The 22,829-nt window shown below is 40.2% G+C and overlaps 1 protein-coding gene and 1 long non-coding RNA gene across 2 annotated transcripts; both read right to left on the minus strand.

Annotated features, from left to right (window-relative positions):
* Window positions 1-617: 617 nt before the first annotated feature.
* On the minus strand, window positions 618-2,004 carry LOC129349801 (uncharacterized). Its single transcript, XR_008602932.1, has 2 exons — window positions 957-2,004; window positions 618-842 (listed from the first exon to the last, which is right to left on the minus strand). It is a non-coding gene; the product is annotated as an uncharacterized LOC129349801 (long non-coding RNA).
* Window positions 2,005-12,383: 10,379 nt separating this feature from the next.
* LOC111570141 (glutamine synthetase) lies at window positions 12,384-16,297 on the minus strand. Its single transcript, XM_023272726.3, has 7 exons — window positions 16,140-16,297; window positions 15,266-15,453; window positions 15,017-15,178; window positions 14,037-14,183; window positions 13,821-13,948; window positions 13,536-13,735; window positions 12,384-13,418 (listed from the first exon to the last, which is right to left on the minus strand). Exons 2-7 carry the CDS (start codon window positions 15,429-15,431, stop codon window positions 13,106-13,108), a joined length of 1,116 nt encoding a protein of 371 aa, XP_023128494.1. The 5' UTR covers window positions 15,432-15,453; window positions 16,140-16,297; the 3' UTR covers window positions 12,384-13,105.
* Window positions 16,298-22,829: the final 6,532 nt, after the last annotated feature.

The raw sequence follows: 22,829 nt of genomic DNA on the forward strand, positions 1-22,829 counted from the left end.
ACCTTTCTACAATATTCTAATTTTCAGAGATACCAAATTTGAGATTTTTGTTAGTATTCAGGTATAATCATCAAAGAGAAATAAACATTTGAAATATATCAGTCTCTGTGTAATGAATGAGTATAATATACAAGTTTCACTTTTTGAATGGAATTACTGAAATAATGAACAACTTTTTTCATGATATTCTAATTATATGACCAGCACCTGTAGTTGTATATAGTTTTACTTTTAGCCCTCCACTGTAGGAGAGGCCCACCACAGTTTGTACTTTGCACATTGTAAATAGTTTTGATTTTGCTGCTGACTAATAAACTATTTTGTGACTTATGTGATTGCATCATAACTTTTCATTTTGTCTGTTAAGACACTGGTAGGAAAAGAGTCAACAGTCTGAACCAAACAATTCTATATTCCCTAATAATGTATTTGTGTTTAATGGGATTTAACATGTTTTAACACAAACTCCTTTATGGTTCATAATTCTGGTGACTGAATTACACCAAAGCAATACTGATTTATCAAACTGGAATTTTCTTAAAACAGCTGTTTTAATGTTTTGGCGTTTAATTTTTTATTTAATCTTGCTAACCTTCACAAACAAACAATAGCATAGACACATCTACAAAAGTTTATTGTCAGAATTGCATTAAAGAAAACAATAGCGGTCCGGGGACAGAAAAACAGAAGTATAACAAGAAGAACAACTTTTAACTTTTGCATGACACGTAGTGCATCAGTGCATCCTGTACATCTCTGCCCTCCTCCTCTACACCTTGTGCCACTGCAGGCTCATGTGCTGCTGCTTCAGGTAAATCCCATTAAGTCTCATCAGAGAGCATCTGAAACACATACACAGCATACATATTTTAATACCTAATAGCGACAAACTGCAGCCATTACAGGGTCGTTCACAGGACTGATACACGATAGCTAGCGAACTAGCATTAGCTTACCCTTATATGTCGTCTCGTTCATATCCTCTTGTCTTCAGCTTGATACTGCTGTATCGCCTCCCAAACTCTCCTGTGTGTCTCCTCAGTGTTTCGACTCGCCGCTCTCAGCTTTCTCCGACTCTTCTGTTACTCTGAATCTGACAGAAAGCCACAGACCGAGCAGCAGGTGTACTATCGCCTCCATGTACATTGTTGCATTGCGTTTGTGTCGCACAGAAATGACGGTAAGGGACTTTCGGGCCACCGTGCTATGACGACTCAACCCACGATGAGGTGGTACTCAATGTAATGGAAAAACAACTAAACCGAGACGAGCCGTGGCGCGCCGAGTAGATGCTAAAGGAAATGCTAAAGGAAAATTTGTCTTGCACCGCATGTATCAACATTTGGGAAAGAGGACCGAGTCTTTAGCGGTTGCTAATAAAGTTTTGTTTTATTGAGTATCCAAACCAACGTAGAGGTGAATAGCGCCACCCAGTGTATCGGAATGTGTTCACAAGCTCTGCGTCAATCCATTATCTGGAATCGATTTGCCTTGACTTGATGTGCAGGGTAACCAATCAGGTGTTAGGATCCGCCCACCGACTTTGACGGGCGAGGTTGACAGATAAAATAAATTCATGATCCACTGCAACGCAAGGACCATGAAATAATTAATTAAATAGTGAAATAATGAAATATGTTTTTTACTTAAAATAATTGTTATTTTAATAAATTAATGACATATTTAATAACACATTTATGTATTTAATTCCAATTTTAATTAATTAATGACATATTTAATGCCAATTTTAATTAATTAATGACATATTTAATGCCAATTTTAATTAATTAATGACATATTTAATTATTTAATGATATATTTATTTAATAACACATTTAAGTATTTCATTCCAATTTTAATTAATTAATGAAATATTTAATTCCAATTTTAATTAATTAATGAAATATTTAATTCCAATTTTAATTAATTAATGACATATTTAATTAATTATTTAATGATGTATTTATTTATTTAATTTTGGCACTTTTAGTCCTCCATAAGGTGCAGAGGTGCTTTGTCGTTAATGCTAATGCCAGCATGCCAGCACACCAACACACCCACAATGACAATGCTGAAAGGCTGGCATTTATTAAGGATCATGTTTACCATCTTAGTTTAGTGTGTTAGCATGGTAACATTTGTGCAACTGAGGCTAATGCGAATGTCATTTGTTTTGCAGCTCATAAATAACAGGACTGGAAAAGTTTCACATTTGACCTGATGATGAGGCTAGAGGAGAAGTCAGAGCATCACCAAAGTTGGCAAGTTTCTTCATCTGGAAACAAGTGGTTCAAACCAGTGGAACTGATTTCAGTGCAGACCAAAGTGGCTGGTGTGTAAAATGAACAATAGACAAACCAGCATTATGAACCTAAAGCCCCACTGATACTGTGACAACAAGTTTGTTATTTTTGTAGCGCAAACCAGGACAATTGTGTTGCTATTAATATCATGAACAACACATTACCAAAACCTGAAATATATGAAAGACAAGACCAATACACTGACAGTAACTAAGGGAAACTGTGCTTGAATGTGCTGCATTCAATGTATGTTATGTAACCATCCAATTATAACCTTCATATGTGCTTTGCCTCTTCACCAAAGTAATTACAGAGCAGTTTTTTGCATTATGTAAACATAGCAAAGGACAAGACAGGGTACAAGACCCAATGGCTTTAAACAAATCGTCTGTATGTTTTACATGCTTAATCATGTGTGTTAAATGTGCTCATACACATATGTACACCCGGAACTTACATAATCCCAGCCTAGGTCACCATCACGCATGGGCGTCAATAAGTAAACACAGGTGAGGAGCAGACCATGATTCAAAGCATCTCTGGTTATTTCAGTATTCATTGCTAATGTGCCCATTATAGATTTCATTATATTGTCTGTTTACTTCACATCATTATCTGGACTCAGTTTTGAGGCTGTTAATGCTGCTGGATGTCCTCAGTTCCCCTGTTTGTCATCAGCCTTGCTGAGCTGGTTGACATGACTCAGGACCGGCGGTTTTTCCTCAAACATCCGCCCCGGTATGACTAACCAGGGAGGATCTCTTTAAGTCTGCTGTCATGGCTTTAATTTATCCTGATCAACCGCCGTGTCCTGTGACGATCAAAGAAAGAATGACCAACTCAAGGCGAGTTTGACTGTGCATCAGGTGCTATGTTACATAAACCAGACTTGCCTAATCTCTTATGCAGCGGTTTGCCTCAGAATACCAACTGGAGGAGTTTGTGAGTTTTTCTTTGTGATTCCAAGGACAGAAGGTGTGTTGTGCACATTGCAAAGCCTTTCAAGGTAAATTTGCTTTATTGATCTCTACAAATAAAACCGCTTTTGATACTGGAGCTACATTAAAAGACTGGGGATCCCAAATTGTAATAATATTCATCCCCTGGGGACCTTGAATGCCCAATTTTGAGGAACGTTCAATTAAATTTTAGTGTTACAAAGTCACATCATCTACTTCTCAGCCTCACCCAGTGACCAGCTCCACTTATGTAACACAACTTGTCGTATCTGCTCCTTAAAGCCAAAACAAACAGATTAAATTAATATAATGCATAATCTCCTGCTTTCCAGCCAACAGTGTGCCTTATCAACGCTTCAGTTCAGACACACTGTACGATGTTATTTAGAGATGGAAAAACACTTTGACATTGTGTTTTGTCCCTGCACTTTTGAGCACCTTTAATGGGCTCATTTTATACACACAACCCAATATGACGAGGCTTCATGTGTGCTTTGTCGTGCCAGTGTGTGCATGCGTGAGTATGCTTAAAGGGAAGTGAAAAACAGGTCCACACGAATCCTGGAAGAATAAACGTTCGCTTTGTTGCGCCTATAAACAATAGTGAGAGGTGTTCAATGGGAAAACTGACAAACAGGCTTCTCCTGTCTTAGCTGGTCAGGACTAGAAGCACATGGATGGATGAACAAAGTAAAACAAAGCAGGGGTGTTTTTAACCTCCAGCTCCACTGCTGTGCTCTGGATCTGAGGAAGTGTTCGTTCACCATAACCAACTATGGACTTTATCCAGGTTGTTTGCTTTATGCAGAATTCAGCCCTGTCTTAATTTCCTCTCTGCTGTGCTGTGTGGTACAGTGTAAGTGGATAAGGCAGCAGTTGGTGGTGAGAGTGGAGTTAAAGTCCGATTTTGGAGCAAATCAAGTTTTGTTTTGTTTTTTTACCTTGTTAACGTGTCCATATGGTGTTTTTTAGGAAACATATCAGTCCTGTCAGCTGGCACAGTGGGGTTTTCTGTGTCATTATACTTGTTCAGAACCTTTTCCCAGTTCGAACATGTATGACTGAATTACTTCAGCTTGTAGCGTAAAGTAGTTTTAAGCTGTGATTATACTCTTGTTTACCACACAGACTTGTAGCTGGTATTACACGCTCTTTAGTACTCTTGGGCACGTCTGCTCACAATCCACAGTGGAATGGCATCTACATAGTCTACACATGCACACTACGGCTGAGCATGTGCACTACTGCCCTTGTAACACAGTTGCCCACGTGCACAGAGGTCCCTGCAGACTCTCACAGACTTGGGGAGATGATGAAATGTACACTATGCGTGCCTTAGTAGATTCTCATGGAAAGTATAACACTGGCCTTACGGTGTTGTTGTAAGTTAGCAGGTGTGTTTCAGCTGCAGTGAGCTGAGAGCAATAGTAGCAGGGACTCTATAGATCTGCACATTCTAGAGCAAGCAATGGTATAAAGTCCCATCTAAGCCACTTTCACGACCAGAAGGGATTATTTTTAATGGAGAAAACTTCTAACTGAATAACTTTGTTACACAGATATGAGTTGTAAGGGGTTAAATCAATGATCAGAGAGGGACTTTCTGTCTATTTCCTGTTTCATTGTGTACTTTACCTCTTAAGTGCTTTTATTTTTCTCCTCTCGAGTCTTTTTTTAGTCACTCAGCTTTATTATTCTATAAACCTGTACACTTTATCCCAATTGTCTGTACTTTATTTGATTCTTTTAATTTATTTAATTGTGATTATGTGTTCTAATTTATTTCTTTTTGTCTATGATAAGGTGCTATATATAAATAAACTTGCTTGCTGTATCCAAGAAACCTACCATCTCGTAAAATGATTCAGAAGCTGGCTTGGCGTGGCAGTCAACACACTAATACAATCCATCACAAACCTTCCTATCAGCACAGTTCATTACTCACTAAACGTAACTGATGGCCCCTACAATAAGCAACATATTTGATTGTCATGATTTTTTAGATAATGCATGAGGGGTGAAGTAAAATAGAAGCCATCACGAGGTAAAGCAGAGGTCGTGTATGTTAGAGCCCTCAGATAGTTAACCTTAGACGCATTTTAAATATTTTATCTCACCACCACCACAGCAGTTCTGCTTGAAGATGTTAGTGTTCCACTGATCACAAACATAAAAGTTGTGTCAGAAATGTCTAATTAGAAGACGACCAGACATTTGAGCCTGAGCAACAAATCAGACTGCTTATTTAAATACCCCAAAAGTGCTCTGTATTTCACTTACAGATCCTCTTTATTGTTTTGCTGAGGTTATGGCCAGTGTTCTAATGTGCATAGTAATATAAAATAAGCCTCAAGTGTTGTATTTTTCTGTGTGTGCATGTTTTTTGTTATTTATATCTTCTTGCTGACTGTAGCAGTGACCTGGATTCTCCTCAGGCTCTGTGGAACAAATCGGCCTTGAAAAAAGGAAATAGGAGTGAAGTATACATGTCAAGAGCAAAGCAGCTCCACAGAAAGTAGATCAATATGAGAATCCATAAGACCCATGTATTTAGACATGGCTATGCTACGTAAACCTTGCCTGGAAGCAATCGTAGTCACTTCTATTGTTGCTTCTCCTGATGATGGCTGCTCGGTGCATCACACACGAGCAGAGAAATATCAGGTACATCTTTGACTGAACAGACACACTACTGGGCAGCTTACAGAAGGAGAACAGTGACTTCTGAAAGGCAGATATACTGAGTAAGCACTTCATCTGAAACAGTGGAAATGGAAAGTAAAGGTCCTCCCTGTGGAAGCTGCTGATTGACACAACTAGCTCACTCAAGCATGTCTGCACAAGGATTAATGATAAACTTTGTGTTTTTTTGATGGTGACTGTATCCAACTTCTTATGAAATGCTTCACGCAAGCCAGTTTGACTTGCCAGAGAAGTTCCCCTGTGCGCTCGTTTGAGTCACATGGACAATTAAAAATTATCCTTCCTCTCGTCTATGAGTTGATCTGGGAATGTTATTTTCAGTATTCTACTCATGACCGGATTGCTCTTATTGTTTGCACAGCAGCGCTTTCAGACAGGCTAAGGGCAACCGAGGACATGTTCCAGCACGTTAAAAAACATGCAGATAATTATGACCCACTTACAGGAACTTTTTCATTTATCTGTAATGTGCAAAAAAAAAAAAAACAACGTAGCTGACTAGTACATCTGACTGTTACAGGTCAAAGCAGGATTTGGGTTAGTTTGCTTTTAACGTAATAGAACATCTGAAGGACCTGAATAAATCTCATCAACATGTGATGTGTCAGAAAGCCCAAGGCTGCTTTCCAATGTGGAACTTTGTAAAAATTTATGTCTTAAATGATTTTATTGTTCTATTAAAAGTTTCTCCACGCACACAGCTGTGTTTCCATCACAGCAGAGGACATTACACTGACTTGCATTCATTTTCCAAACCATAACTGCTACTTGTGTAACCCTACCAATCGCCTTACACCACAGCACTTGTAGGAACTTATTTTTCTTTGCGAGTCCCCACATTGGAACTGTGTAACCAGATTTTTGTCCCCACAACATGTTTAATACAAGTATATGCTCTCGAACAGAAGCTAGGCTGATTTTATTGCTCCCTTCTTGCACATGACTGGATCATTTCACAAAGTTTGACTCCTTTTCACATCTTCAGTGATGGCAGCTGCCTCACCCAGCAATCAGAGATCAAATCTGATGAGAAGTTAAACTGTCCAGCTGCTGACTAGTTCTTCTCCACATGTGACAAGTAACTAAGAACATTTGCCAAAGTCACGAGGACACCTTTGGTTTTATTTGAGTTCTTCAATTTTACGCTACTTTCCACTTCCACTCCACCACATTTCAGGAGGAACAATTTTTCAAAACTATTATCATTGGTTTCCTTTTATATTAAGATTTTCCATTCTACATATAAAAAATAGAGTTAAAAACATGTTAAAGAGTAAACTGATAAGTCTCAACCTTTTTGACCACTTACCAAAGACTGTGCATAGAGCAGGTCAGCTACAACAAAAAAAGTATAATTGCAAGAGTATAAATAATATAGAAACCATTATTTACTTTCATTTACTGCTTAGCTGATAATACTTGTGTTTTTGAATGCAGAACTTAAACCCTTCTTTAATAGTAAAACAGAGTTTTTCTGTTATCTCTGATTGCTGGGGCCAGTCTTTTTATTAGTTAATTATATCTCAGTCTGGGCTGCAACGGGAAGTTTAACACAGCACACAATGTTCTAAATATGCAAACTAAGTATTTAAGTGATGACATTCAACTTGAGATTGCAAAACAGGCAGCGCTGTTGCTAACCACTGAAAGTGGGTGTGAGGAGCGGTTTATGGTATGACGAAGTTTATGACTGAGTCATCTCATGGTGCTGCTTTTGTTCACTAAGCATGTGTTTGGCACAAATGTCTATTGGCTGAGGCTGACCTGAAAGATTGACCTGTTGGTGGGTCAGTGTTTTAAACAGGTTTAGTTTAATGGCTGCCATGTGAGATGCAGCTGTTAGCATCACTCTGCTTGAACATGACTTCTTTATGAGGCCTAAAACCACAACATGCACTATCTACCATTTGTTTTTGTTAAAAATAAGCTATGTAATCAAAACAAAATACAGAAGATATTGATTCCATCAGGTTTTAAAAACATTTTACTTTGCATCGAATTACACAAATTACACAAATACACTGTTCTGACCTCATTTTGCTGGACCGTAATTCCATTTTCTCTCCTTTATTGCATCATATTTGAGCAGCTGCAGTCATCCAGTGTTAAACCAACGAAGTTACACTTTATATCACTTTTAAAAACCAGACTCGACTTTTTATTTGAAGCAGTAGACTGGCAAAAGCAGTTGCCACCATCCTAAAATTTCTGTTAGCACATGTTTTTCATGCTTCTGTTAGAATATGGAAAATTACACAGAAAGTGCACTTTGGGGGGTTTGCGGGTCAGCCTTTGTTTTGTGTGTCAAAGAAAGGACAACCCCTGCAGATAAATCAGCATGAGGTTTCGGGGGAGGAGAGAACTTCTTGTGAATTTGGAGTTTGAAGAGCACTGGCATCCGGCCAGGCGCTAAGCCAGCTATTCAAGCAATGGAAGTGTGGACTGCTTGAACTTTGGTAACTGAAACTGAGCAGAACTTGTTTTTGACTAGAAACATTGGTGAACTCAAACAGTCCAAGCTGCTTCTGGGTTATAAAAAATTCCCCATTTGTTTTTCTGCCAGGTGAGACGTATGAATGAATCAACACTCAGTTTTTACGATGAATGAAGAAGAGCAGAGAAGAGCAAAGAATACTGGAGGATTGTGCTAAAGAAATGTGCAGGTGCAAAGAATTTAAATGTCCAACTAGGTCAAGCATTATTATAGAAGAACCTCATTGCCTTTCATGAGGAAATTACTTTGCTTTATAAATAACTGAGGCAAGGTCTGTGTTTTATTTGGAAAACACATTATTTGCTATTTCCAATCAAAATTTCCTTTCCTTTTTATTTACTTTCACCAAAATTTTCCACACTGCACTGCAAAAAAAAAAAAAAAAAAAACCCACACCACTCTACAAGTAATAAAAGCAGGCTGTGTCTGTGCTGCAGCAGAACACTCAGAACTGTGTCACTGTGTCATAGATTATGGCGTGACCAATCACGGCACAGGTAAGCTTGAGCGGCTGAAACAGATCGAGCATCTGCCCAATCACACCACAGTACTCAGCCAATCAGGATGCCTCCCGTTAGAGCACAGCATCTGTCTGTTGGAAAATACCAAACGGTGTGAGAGTGTCTGGATGTAAACATGCTGTGGTGTGTTATGCCCTGCCTCTGCAGACAGGGCTGGGTTTGCACATCCGAGAGCTAATGTGAGCACGTGTGATCAGCTTCCCCTTGTGTGTGAATGCATGTGAGAATGAGTAGTGGCTGTATGTGTGGGAGAGAGACCTGCCAGAGAGGAAGATGCAGTTACTGAACAAACAGCATTCCTGTAAAAGAAGTGTTTTGTTGGTTCTGTTGCAGATATGCAGAATATGTCTTCTCCTCTATAATAGGATTACACATATTTCTTGCCAAGAAATGGGCCACGAGGCAACTTTGTCCTCCTCTGACTCTTCCTCTCCATCCCTTGCGGTTTTCTCATACAGCATTCTGCACAAAACAATAAGCTGCAGTGGGTTATCCTTCCCAAGCTGCAAATTTCATCACTCCCTCATCATTCTGAAGGCAAGACTTTAAAGCAGGGGTCTTTTTTTCTGTCTCACATTGTGGAGATAAGAGCCTGCACTGGCTGGAACCAGTATGATGTGTTACACAACAACGCAGCATAAATGAGGAGGATCATACTGTACATGCACTGACAACAGAGTTGTAGCCTTTACAAAAGATAGATGCTCCGTTCATGTGCAGTTTTCCGTGCTGCTCAACACGCCATTTCACATTAGCCAAATAGGAATCAGTCACTTTTGAAATGGAGAGATGTAAATAGTTGGAGGGTGTTTGTGCTGAGTGATGCCACAGTGTGAGTGCATGTTAGAGCTGACTAGCATCTTAAAGCTGTGTTTGGCCAGCGGGGCTATTGTGCAGCTCCACTTATGAGACCCCATTTCATGTTTTTTTTCTCGTTACATAACATGGATGTTTTTTTTTTTCTCCCACTCCACACTAGAACCACCACGATCCAGCCTGTACATTCCGGTGGTTGTCATAGCAACAGGGCAGCATCCCTCTCAATCCTTTGTCCAGTGTCTCCCCATCGTTTGAGCTTCCCAGGCAGAAGGAGGTTTGGATCCTGCATGCAAATCGGAGCGCCTAATTGAGCTTCAAAGCGAGGAAGTGGAAGGGATTTTAGATGGTGACTGAATGCCATTAGGTGGCTTTCACAGATCGTAGCGGGGTGGTAAACTCCCCACATCCTGCGGCGGCATTACAACACTTTAGCGTTAAATGAGAGGAGGAGAGCAGCCGATCAAGATCCACAGTTTGTGTCAAAAATTCAAATAGAAACACAGTTAAAGGGGCTAAATGACATATGCTTTGATTCATTTTTGTTTTTTGACAATCTGTGAGCCTAAGGGGATATGAATAATACTGGCACAGGTGGAATAAGTGGGAGGTTTCGGGGAAAGAACACAGTGTTCTTGTTTACTTCTGGGAATGTATGAAGTCTTCCTAGGAGTAATTCAGTGTGTGGCAGTCAGTGGTTGGGGACTGCAACTTTACATGCTATTTTCTAGCTGTACAACACAACACCTTCTGCATAAAAACAGGCACAAGCTGATACAATATAAAGATAAAGAATGTTTTTGCTACACATTAGCTCCATTGTAGTTATGGAATGTTCATTCTTCCATGTAAAGTTTCATAGTATTGTTTAACACTTGTTTTTTTTTTTCTTGCTTGTTTTGCTTCCTGCAAATGTCGTCAAAAGTCTGTCACAAACTCCTGAACTCAGCAAAAGCATGCACTAAGCAAACTTTACAGGGTGGAGGGGTTCAGCACTTGACCAAAAAAAGACCAAAACAAAGTTTGAGTGCACGTGTTGGCTTCAGACCAAAGGACATCCTCTGAAACAGGACTGAACCTGCCCTTGGACTTTTATGATTGGTTAACTTGTTCCTGGAAAAGCCAATCAGTGAGCTGACGAACGCTGCGTTGTGAGGGCAGCTGGGATGTAGGGGAAAGGTCTCAAAGCAAACTTTATGGCCCTTCCCCCAAGACGAATCGGGACAGTTGAAGTAAATGTTTGTCTCGTGACATGAGGATGTTGTGTGCTGCTTGTGAAGTGTGACTAGTCTGGCAGTGGTAAAACAAAGAATCTCATCTCGGTGTTTACATCTGTGAAGCTGTGACTCCAAAGTGTTTCCCAAATACAGGTTTGGTTTAAAAACAGCTGAAGTTGCACATGTGTTCTTAACATAGTGCAGAACCTGGTCACAAACAACACATGCTGATGGTATAAACAAGCTGATGTACCAGGAAATATTTACTGTAGTGATCTACAGTTACACTTTGGATCAGCTGATTGTATCTAATATTGTGTTTTTGGTAGAAATTTATCCCAAATTCAGCTCAGCCTTCAACTAAAAAACTGAAGTGTAAACTTCCTTTTCAAGTTTGTTCTTTTGTTAATAACAGGATCCAGACAAAGTTAAGTCTACTTCTGCATCATAGCAGTCTATGGTTCTGTGTAGTTGTTTATGACACAGCACTTCTGGGAATATTGGCCTGAGGCTGTGGTAGTGAAGGAGTCTAATAACTGTCTCGTGAGCACACCAGTTTCCAGTTACTGCCCACAGAGTCCCAACAACAAGCCAGAACAAAGCTGCTGTTGAGGTGCTGCCAAGATATCAGCCAGACTATAACATCAGAACGTCTGACGAAAGAGAACACCGGCAGAGTGCCTTTACAAGAGTTGCCTTTAGGTGCTCCTTCATTTTACTGTTTTTTTTCCTCCCTCATGTTTACAGCTTACAGTGAAAAGCTGCCGCACCAGCTGTTTGGACAGCTTTTACAAATGTGAGCATTTAGCGCACAGTCTGGAGAGCAGCCTGAACTCTTCCTGCAGCCGACTGCAAACAGTCATGTTCCTTTCAGTTAACTGTAGTTTTCACAAGACGATCAATTCATGTGTTGACAGACTCCTGAGTGTGACTCAAGTTTTATGAATCATTTGCTCTACAAGTCAATTTGCAGCTGGAACAGTCAAGTGCAGTTCTATCCTATTTGGCATTTCAGGAAATATATTGCTTTAAGGAGTTCGTGTTTTAATGTTTGTACTGTAAATTTAAAGATGAAGCTTGTAAATATTTAGCTGAGCATAATGACTGATAAAGGAAAACTGCTAACAGTCACAAAACTTGATTACCAGTGTGTTAACTAGTGAACTTTAGGGGCTTTTGGAGAGCCAGATGAAGTGTTTATCCTCATCTCCAGTCTTTAAGCTAAAATAAATAGCTGCTAATTGTTGCCAGCTGTCACCTCATGTTTACCAGACCTCTTATCTAGGTGTCTGTAAGAAAGTGAATAAGCATCGTGTCCTCTAAATCAACAACTTGCATAAAGTTTTGAAGTGAAGAGTCATACAGCCATGTTGTGATAAAAATAAAGGTTTTAAAATGTATCAATAAAAAACACCAGCTTCAGTAAACTTGATGTTTTACCAAAATCAGGTGCATTACAATATCGCAAGTTAACAAAAGGATAAAACTCCTTGAGGAAATCTACAAATGGCATTATGGACAGATCCACCACATTTTAACAACTTACGTCTGGGTACAGACATCTACAAAGTGTACCATACAAGTTGACCCAGTGTGTCAAAATCTGAAGACATCAAAACGTTGCCATTTAAAAATAGACACTTCATAAAATGAGAGAATTAGTAACATTGAAGACTGGATACTTGAAAAGGCAGGTCAACATATATTAACAATACATGAACTAGTCAGATTTATTAAGTTACACATGCTGTCCAGCCTCAGCAGCCTAACTCTGCAGTGTCCATGTGCTTTAGTTCATTTTTTTTAGTCACCAACAGACGAAAAAGGGAATGATATGACATGGGCTATAAAACAGTGTTACAAAAGCCAATCCCTTCTAAAGATGAGGGGAAAGACATACCCTGCCATGACCAGCTCACAACTACCAAGGATATCATTACCTTGTCATATTTTAAGTTGACCAGCCAACTTTAAGCCATTAAATGCAGGTTAAATCATCTCAGTGGGAGAGAAAGAAAAAAAAAATACAGTACTAGATTAAAGAAAAGATAGAGTCAGGAGGGCAGTGGGAGTCAGTCCATGAGTGGTGGGTTTAGTAATCCGCAGGTTCGTCTCCCTCCTCGCTCAGCAAACAGGTGCGGATCAGGGCCTCGGTCACACCGTACGGGTCACAGTTGGCAGACGGGCGACGGTCTTCGAAGTAGCCCTTCTTCTCCTGGCCAACGTTACGAGGAATGCGGATGCTGGCACCGCGGTTGGCCACACCGGCAGAGAACTCATTGATGTTTGAAGTTTCATGGTGGCCGGTGAGTCGGCGGGCGTTGTCGAGCCCCCCTTTGGGGTCGTAGGCACGAATGTGATAGCGGTGCCTCTTCCCAAGCTTCTCAATGGAATCTTCGATAGCCCTGAAAGCAGACATGTCAAGAGTCGCATGAGACACATAAAAGAAAAGGTTCATCCCCTGCTAAAATACTGCACTGGCAGAACAGTCAACGCAACGCTTTAAAGCTTTGGCTACTCACTTTAATCCACCATCCTCCCTCATCTCCTTCGTGCTGAAGTTTGTATGGCAGCCAGCACCGTTCCAGTTACCAGGGATTGGCTTGGGGTCAAATGAGGCAACAACACCAAAGTCTTCACAAACACGGTGCAGGATGAAGCGGGCCACCCACAGATGATCGCCCATGTTGATCCCTTCACAAGGTCCAACCTGGAACTCCCACTGAACACACCAGAGCAGCTCATCAGTACATGTGACATTTTACCTGAAGGTCACATCCAAACACGTGTGAGGTTTTTATCATTACCTGAGCAGGCATCACTTCTGCATTTGTGCCACAAATCTGGACTCCAGCATACAGACAAGCTCTGTAATGGGCCTCCACTATGTCTCTGCCATAGGCTTTGTCAGCTCCCACGCCACAGTAGTATGGACCTGCAAATATGCAAATTGTTAAACTACTCCAGCTTACTTTCCATGCAGGAAGTACATCAATACAAACACTTTAAAACTAGCTGCTTACCTTGAGGTCCAGGGAATCCATTAGATGGCCAGCCGAATGGGTGTCCGTCTGTGCCCAGGATGGTGTACTCCTGCTCCATGCCAAACCAGGGATGCTGGTCCTCCACCATGTCCATCACCTTCTTACACGTGATCCGAAGGTTGGTTTCTGCAGAGAGAAGCTTCTAGATTAGAGGACTAATGCCAATGCACAAAAATCCATTTGCCAAAGCAAAATACACAAAACTTTAATAATTTTTCAAGTATTTCCTTCTCTATCATAAGAGTAATTGAAGATTTGCTTCAGGGTCCAAGAGATATAAAAGTGAGATTCTCTTAATAGTAATAAAATGCCCCACGTTAATTGCAAAAGAGTCCCTCAGTTGTGGTTTGATTTGAAATTTGTTTGACAGAATTTAGTTGCATGGATACTTTACTGATCCATCCATCCATCACTTCTACATGTAAAAACCAACTTTGAACTAAGTTCCTGTGTTCACGAGAATTAGTGTATGCATATTTGTGTCTACGCATTGAGTTCAAATGGGCACACAACTGGCTGTCATATTTCAACAATGGATGCATCTGTCTATTCTATTTGAACAGCTTATCAGAAACCATAAGTTCAGCAGGTGGCTCATTTCAGCTCTGAGTATGTTTGTTTATCAATGACAAAGATAGAAGTACAGCAACAACAAACACTCGAAAATGTACAGTTCTGAGCATTTTCAGATCCCAAATGTGTTTTTTTTCCCTCCACAGTCCCCCTTTAAATTAGAGCCCCGCCCACCTTGCACCCTCAGGCCAATCACATCATTGCTTTTTGTCCAGTAGTTTAGTTGTCCCAACTTCCCCTAGAATCAAAGTCAATCTTAAATGATTAGACTTTGTTGGATAATTTTACAGTAATGAGACCTTTGCATTTTGTGCCATTTATGCCACAGTGTTGCAGATTATTTTTTTTTTCATTCATTATATACACTTCAGAGCTGCTTTATTTACCGGCAGGTTTGCGGTTGTACTTCATCACTTCACACAGGACCAGCTTGTTGGGGTCTTGGCGGAATGGATCACGGAACATGGCAGCAGGGATCAGATACATGTCGCTGTTGGAGCCTTCAGACTGGTAGGTGCTGGAGCCATCAAAGTTCCACTCAGGCAGATCTGGAGCAGGAATAGAGCAGCTGAGGTACACTGAAGGACAGACATTTACTGCAGTTTCAGAGAGAGTCAGGAGGTTGCAATGCTTACCTTCGATGCTTTTGGGCTCGAAATCAAGCGTCCTGGTTTTGCATCGGAGCCCCTCTCCGGTTCCATCAATCCAAATGTACATGGCCTGGACTTTATCCCCCTGAGGGAGCTCCATGTACTGCTTCTTCACAGCTTTACTCAAGCTGGCGCTGGCGGACACGGCCATCGTATTTGCTACTATAACACACCTGAGAATGAGAGGACAGGAGAGGAGAGCAGGTATGAGACCGCGGTGCGCTCTGGATCATATGTTGCATAACCAGGCTTGGGGTGGGGGGGCAGAAATACAAAAACAGCACCATTGTTTTGCCTTTTTCTCACTTCTAGAAAGGAAAAGGGATGAAAACGCGCTGAGGATGTAAAATAAGGCGCATTTCCAGGATTTTCTCCCTTTTTTGTCGTTTTGGAAACAAAACAAAAGGCGACTTTTCCGCCATCTGTGCTGACAAATAAGATTACATTTCACGACGCAGACTGTCGGCACACAAAGGATGGCTCAAGATAAAAACCATAGTGCAAGAAGCTAACATAGTGTGACAAACAGCTTCTGCATTTCTTCCTTCTCTACATCCTGTTGTTGTTATCGTGGTTGCTATGGCCTAGTTGACTGCAACAATAAAGCAATATTACATCATTGCTTCCTCGTTGCCATCCATCACCTTATACCTATATGTAAAAGTCTGATTTAAACCCGAGGAAAACCAAGCAAAACATCCTAAATCAACAGCTGGAGCCACTGAAAGGAAAAAAGCACATGTTAAGTCAGAATTCATTGTTTAAGTAAAAGCCAGTAACAATGAAAACTCTGGTACAGAGAGCTCTAAGTTAAACAGAGAACCAAGGAAGAAAGAGATGGGAAAAAAAAACCAATTACCTGGTGAAACAAGAAAATTGAAATAAAAACTAAAGGACTGGCAGGTCCAATGTCTCTTTGTGTGAAACCTCGCTAGTGTTTCTCTCATTCTCCGGTACCGAGACTTCGGATCCAGGCGCATTTATAAGAGCAGGAACTGGGGACGTTGCGCCTGTGATTGGTTAAGGGACGACAGCGTGTTTACTCCGAGTGATTGAAGGCTCGTACAGGCCTGTGATTGGACGGAGCTGAGCACAGAAGCAACGCCCTCTCTAGGAGCAGAGCCGCATGTTACTATGTGTGACCCTCATCTCTGTGTGTGAGCATCTTCATCCTCACAGGGAGACTCAAATCTGAGGCAGAATCCCCGAAAGGACACAAAAAATGAGACAAGGAGACGGTCACTTCTCTGGAAACGTGCTCCATTGTTGGAGCTGGGCTCAAATGTGTGGGACAAAATGTACAACACAACTCAAGCATCAGGTACTGCTCGGTCCAAGACGCCACCGTGTGGTGGAAATCTATGCAGGAGTACGCTGGTTTTAGTGGGAGGTTATATAATCTTACCATGAAAAATCCGCTGGTGCAGTCAGGCTTGGGGCGCACGAGAAAGTGATGCGTAAAATGCATCCATAATGAGCAGCACTGACACAATAAACAATGCAGAGACGTGTTTGAGTTTACGCGCTGTTCTGCAACTTTCTCGTCATTTTCTGCTCTCAATTAGTGTGAGCGTTTGCATCAAAGGTGAAGATATTTTTGTTTGTTAGAAGCATAAAGACCACGTTATTGGCCTGATAATCTGCCTGTAGTTATTTCACAAAACACCCCATCATTTGTTGTGAGTGCTGCCTAACAGCTAGTCAGAAATCTGCCACAGGGTAGAAATCTGGTGACTGTGAAGGCTCCAGCATATGATTTGTATTATTTTTAGTCTTGTCCAGCCATTCCTGACGGATCTGTGCATGAGGACATCCTGAAAGAGACCACATCTGTCATCACAGACACTCTGTGCGCATATGTTTGATGGATTCAGCTGCAGCTCCTGAAAATGACACGTACTTAAGATGAGATGAAATAAGATAATCCTTTATTACTCCCACAGCTGGGAAAATTGCAGTGTGACAGCAGCAGAGTGGACAGAGCAAAAACAGGGATACTTTCATCAGTAAGGATTCTATCATGTAACATTTTTGACTAATTGATTTATAATTTTGTCAATAAATATGGAGGAAGGGTATTAAAATGTCCACCAGAGTTTCCTAGATTCTGAGTTGATGTCTTCATGTGTCTTATACCGTTTCACCAAAAGCCCCTAAACCCCAAAACACTCAGCTTAGAGTGATTTAAAATAAAGAAAATGAGCAAATCCTCACAATAGAGAAGCGACAATCAGAGATATATAAGTGACTTTGACTGTTAAAATTGTTGGTTTTTTCCCTGTCAAATGACTCATTTATTTTAATTCACTGTTAGGGTTAATAACGTAGTAGCAATCAAAACCTCAGAGGAGCTTTGTTGGATGCTTTCTGCAAATCAGCGGTCAGCAGGCTCAGCTGGCTGGTCCCTCAGTGTCAGAGGGCATGAAGACGTCACCTCAGGCCTGATTCCTTCAGAGACCTGCTCACCCAGTGGCATTAAGATTGCTTTGGACTTTTAGGTAAAGGTGGTGCTGCAGGAACAATTCTGTCATTGTAGCTACTAGGTAAAGGCATGGTGACACGGTGTATGAACAAAGTACACACCAGGAGCAGATTGTTCAAAGAAACACAAACATTGGTCACTTCAACTAATGCCAGTGTGTCCAGACAGTGTTATGTCATCTGTTGTCCATCGCTGCCAATTCCTTCTTCCTGTTCTACCCAGACTAGACTTTGTCCTGGTACATGATTAAAGTCCTCGTGAGAACTTCCTAAGAACCCGGGGCAGAAATGCCACACCGCACCACCTGGGACTGTGCTGCAGTGTGTCTTTGTGTTGTCATTAGAGGCAGAAATACACAACAACCATCTCTGACACCACAAACGTGCATTTTATCATCCTGCAGCCCCCTGGCAAAGTTGTGCCCTGGATTCAAAGTGGGGAATTTACCATATTAACTTTCTCCTCCGTGTAACGTTGACATGAAATCACATCTTCCTTACATCCTTTCATATTCTCTTTATAGTTTTGTTGATTGTTTGAACAGCCTCCGGCTTTCTCTCAAACGTTTTTTTCACGTAAAAGATGAAGAAACCCTCATCAGTCATCGACTGAAATCATACATTACATCACAGTTTCTCCTGTGCTTCCCTCGGCTGTATTTTTCTGCTCAGATTTGGAGTTCAGTGGTTGCAGAGCACCACCTGGTGGATGAAGAGCTGCTGAACAGTGAAGAAGATGAGGAGGAAGAATCTGATGCTGCATTAACCCCGACTCCCTTCTGAGACCTGCATCACCTTAGTGCTGGAGGACCCGAGAGTTCCCTCTACCTGTACTTAAGACTGTAAGTCCAAAAGTTTAGTCAACTGGAATACCTCAGGTTTCTTTTGAAATCATATATAATATTCATTGTTCTGTCTGTATTGCTTGGTCTCCATCTCCTCTCCATTCCTCACTCTCACCCCAACCAGTCAAGGCAGATGGCTGCCTTATTCCTGAACTTGGTTCTGTCAGAAGTATTATTTTTCCATCCATATTTAACCATCCATCCATTACCTACACACCGCTTAATCCTCATGAGGGTAGCAGGGGGGCTGCAGTCTATACCAGCTGACGTAGGATGAAGGCAGGGAGCACCCTGGACAGGTCACCAGTCTGTCACAGGGATACACATAGCGACAAACAATCGCCCACATTCACACCTATGGACAATTTAGAATTATCAATTGACCTCAGCATATTTTTGGACTGTGGGAGGTAGTTGGAGAAAATCCGGAGAAAACTCGCGCATGCAGAAAGATCCCAAGCCGGGACGCGAACTGGGGATCTTCTAGCTGCAAGGCCAAAGTGCTAACCACAAAGCCACTGTGCAGCCCCCTCAATATTTTAGTTGTTTATGTTTTTTTGGTTCTTCCCATCGTCGCTGACTGCTTGCTCATAGAGAATCTAAAGGAATCTTAGATTGTCGGGTTCTCTGTTTAAGATTCATAAGATCTGTATCTTACTATGTTAAATGCTATGAGATGACCTATGTTGTGAAATCACTTTATTGTTCGGACAGTCTTGAAGAGAGCATGGTATAGTATAGTATTCCCTCACCTGTTGTCACATGACCTGAGTAAAAACATAGCCTGAACTGTTACCATGGCAACACAGATAACTCCAGCTGATAAAGACTATGAGATGTAGGTGAAACGTCAGAAAGATGCTAATAAGTACACTTCAAGATTCTTTTGTTAAGATCAGAATAGTATTTAAAGCCCCCTTCTGGTGAATTCAAGTTTTATAACCTTGTTAATACACTACCAGTCAAAAGTTTGGACACACCCTCTCATTCAGTGGTTTTTATTTAATTGTTTTATACATTAATACTGAAGACATCAAAACTATGAGAGAATACATATGAAATTATTTTGTAAACAAAACAATGTGAATCTCTAGTAATAATCTACAATGTAGAAAGCTATACAAATAAATAAAAAGCATTGAATGAGAAGGTGTGTCCAAACTTTTGACTGGTAGTGTCAGTCCATATGGGGTTTTTCCATATGATAGGAGACACTCCATGAGCAAATAAGCAGTCAAAGCCATGGTTGTAACAAACCTAAGTATCAATCCTGTTTACTTGCAGTGTAGGGCTTACTTTAAATCATTATAGTTTCACAGTGGTGAAGCAGAATTGTAGGTGAGCTGGTGTGCTCTAGCTGCAGTGAGTGGGTGGAGAGAGGAGGGGGCTTTAAAAATCGTAACATTCAAGATGAGGCAATAGTGAAGATTTACATTTACTGAATTTTAAGGCAAGAAGGAATTACACTCATGGAAAAAATGTAAATCTGTAACTTCAGATGAGCTTTTAGGGGTCAAATCAGTGTCTAACGAGGGACTTTCATACCTGACGCTGTTTTCCACTGTGTTACAAACAAGGATGTGACTCACTGTGTAAGTTTTTAATCTGAATCTTTAATTTGGACAAGAGATTACTTTAAAAATGATGACATAATGTGTTCAAGGTACGCATAATACCGCAATACAGCTCTAGTGATGGTTGACAAATGATACATTCCTTGTAGAGAAGTACCCCATCCTTGTTGTTAAACTCACAGCCCACTTTAAGTGTCTCTGTACTCAGACAGACGCAACATGTTGAGTTTTCACAGATTCCTCTTTGTCACATTTGCTTGAGGGCATGAAGCCAGCTGCCTCACCAGTCTGTTGTGAGTTTTTCTGTGAACTGGAGCCTAATAATCAGGGAAAACCACAGCAACCAAAGAGACACGACTCTCCATCTTAGAGAACATTTCTCCTCACCAGTTCTACTTGAAGTGCAAAGATATATGTGAGACGACGGGAAACAACAAAGTGGCGACAGGTTTATGAGCTGCTATTTCCTTCTTTGCTTTTTTCTGTTTTGGTTTACTAAGTAGAGCTTGATGCATCAGTCTGCATCACCTCTCATGTTGTCAGAGATGCATCAATATAAAAGATTTTTTGTTTGTTTATTGCAGAACATAATGAGGCAAAATAGAATTTGTCCAGCAGAGCAACAACTACTACATTGCTTGTAACATGCTCAGCACTGTCTGCAGCACATGTAGCAGAGCACGTTACAGATGATGGTGTGGAGTCAAGTGGCGTCTTCATGGTAAACTGCTAACTAGTTTGAGGAATACATCGCTGGGAAGTTAGTGAACACTAATCTGAGTGTAATTCTGACATTATGTATGTATGTATGTATGTGTATATACAGTACTGTTCAAAAGTTTGAGGTCACTTAGAAACATCCTTTTTTTTAGAAAAGCATTTTTTTTCCAAATGAAGATAATATTAAATTAAACAGAAATACAGTCACAACATTGCTCATGTGGTAAAAGACTATTTTATCTTGAAACAGCTGATTTTTAATGGAATATCTCCATAGGGGTACAGAGGAACATTTTCAGCAACCATCACTCCTGTGTTCTAATGCTACATTGTGTTAGCTAATGGTGTTGAAAGGCTAATTGATGATTAGAAAACCCTTGAATTAAAGTGTGAGTTTTCATAGAAAACATGAAATTGTCTGAGTGACCCCAAACTTTTGAGTGGTATTGTATGTTTTTTTATATATATATGTAAAGAATACTAACCAAATATCAACCTGAAAATCAGCATTGCCCCAACAATTCAGTATTGGTCAGGCTGTACTACAAAAAACAACATGAAAGTGACATCATCATGGAAAAAAAAAACAAAACAGATATTGTCACAGCCCATCAGATTTTATTAGACAATCTGCTAGAAGCATTTCATGTATTTTCTAAGGAGCAGAGAGAAAGAACTGGAAACTAAAATACTGTACAAAGATAGTCAGATACTCTGGGAGTCTAAAAAAGGGCAATGTTGTTTAAATAGTGGCTGACCTGAAGCTTTGGGGAATGCAGAAGAAGGTTTTTTTTTTCCCACTAGTTAAAAACACTGAACAGTACTAGACTTTAAAGTAAAAACAATGCCTTGAGTGTGAACTACAACTGAAAAATTTGCATTTTCCCACATGATATGTAGTGGAGAGCAATCCTGTCTCTGTCGATGGGAATGTTTCTTCAGACTGACATACATTTATTATATTTATTGGTCATAAAAGGTTTTTATTAGGCTGAATCCTTCACTGTATCAGAACACAAACCAGACCTAGAGGGAAATCAAATATGTCATATGAGGTTAGCTCAGACGAAAGAAATAATAAACTGAATCATAAAATTAGACAGTGCAGAAACTAAACACAGCACTATATTTGATATATGTGTATATGCAGTATAAATAGTTTTGTTATCCCTTGTGTCTAATATTTTTTAAAAAGGTCTTTAATTTAACAATTTTAAATTCTGAAATATCTCCTATTCTCAAATATATTCTTTGTGCTGTAGACGTTTTTGAATATCGACTGAAGAAGTCACTTGGATATAATAACACCCATTTGATAATACAAGTGAAGGATCTTTCCTGTGTTTACATTGATCAGTTTGTTCCCGCGTCGCTTTATCAAACAGATTTTTCCACATATAACTGTCCTGATGTAGATAAACATATCAAAGTATGTGACTGTAAAGGCAAAGAGCACAGAGATCTGCTTTGTGATGCCAAGATAAATGCAGTATTTTCCAGTTTCATCAACACCAAAGGAGATTACTGCATGGTGAGTGTACCGGTTCTCTCTCTGTACGTGGGAACCTGTTAAATATTTTAGAATGACAAGTGTTAATTTGTAGAAGCAGGCTTACAAGGCAGACAAATGGACTGTCATTTAGTTAAAAGGGAAATTAAAGATGAGATGAAATATGATTTGGCAGTAAGTGCATAACTTACTTGAATTTTAAAGCCCCTATAAGAAATGCATCCACTTAAATAAATGAATGAACTGAGTGTAAGATTATTTTAGACAATGTAATCATTGTTTTATTGCATTTTGACATCTAATTTTTTCTTAGAGATTGTAATATTGTAATTTTAACATAACCGACTGTTTTTCAAGCAAATGTATTAATTTACCAATTATATCTGCCCACAAATGCACTAATGCAATATTATATAACA

Source organism: Amphiprion ocellaris, chromosome 10 (genome assembly GCF_022539595.1).
Source record: "Amphiprion ocellaris isolate individual 3 ecotype Okinawa chromosome 10, ASM2253959v1, whole genome shotgun sequence".
Classification (NCBI taxonomy): domain Eukaryota; kingdom Metazoa; phylum Chordata; class Actinopteri; family Pomacentridae; genus Amphiprion; species Amphiprion ocellaris.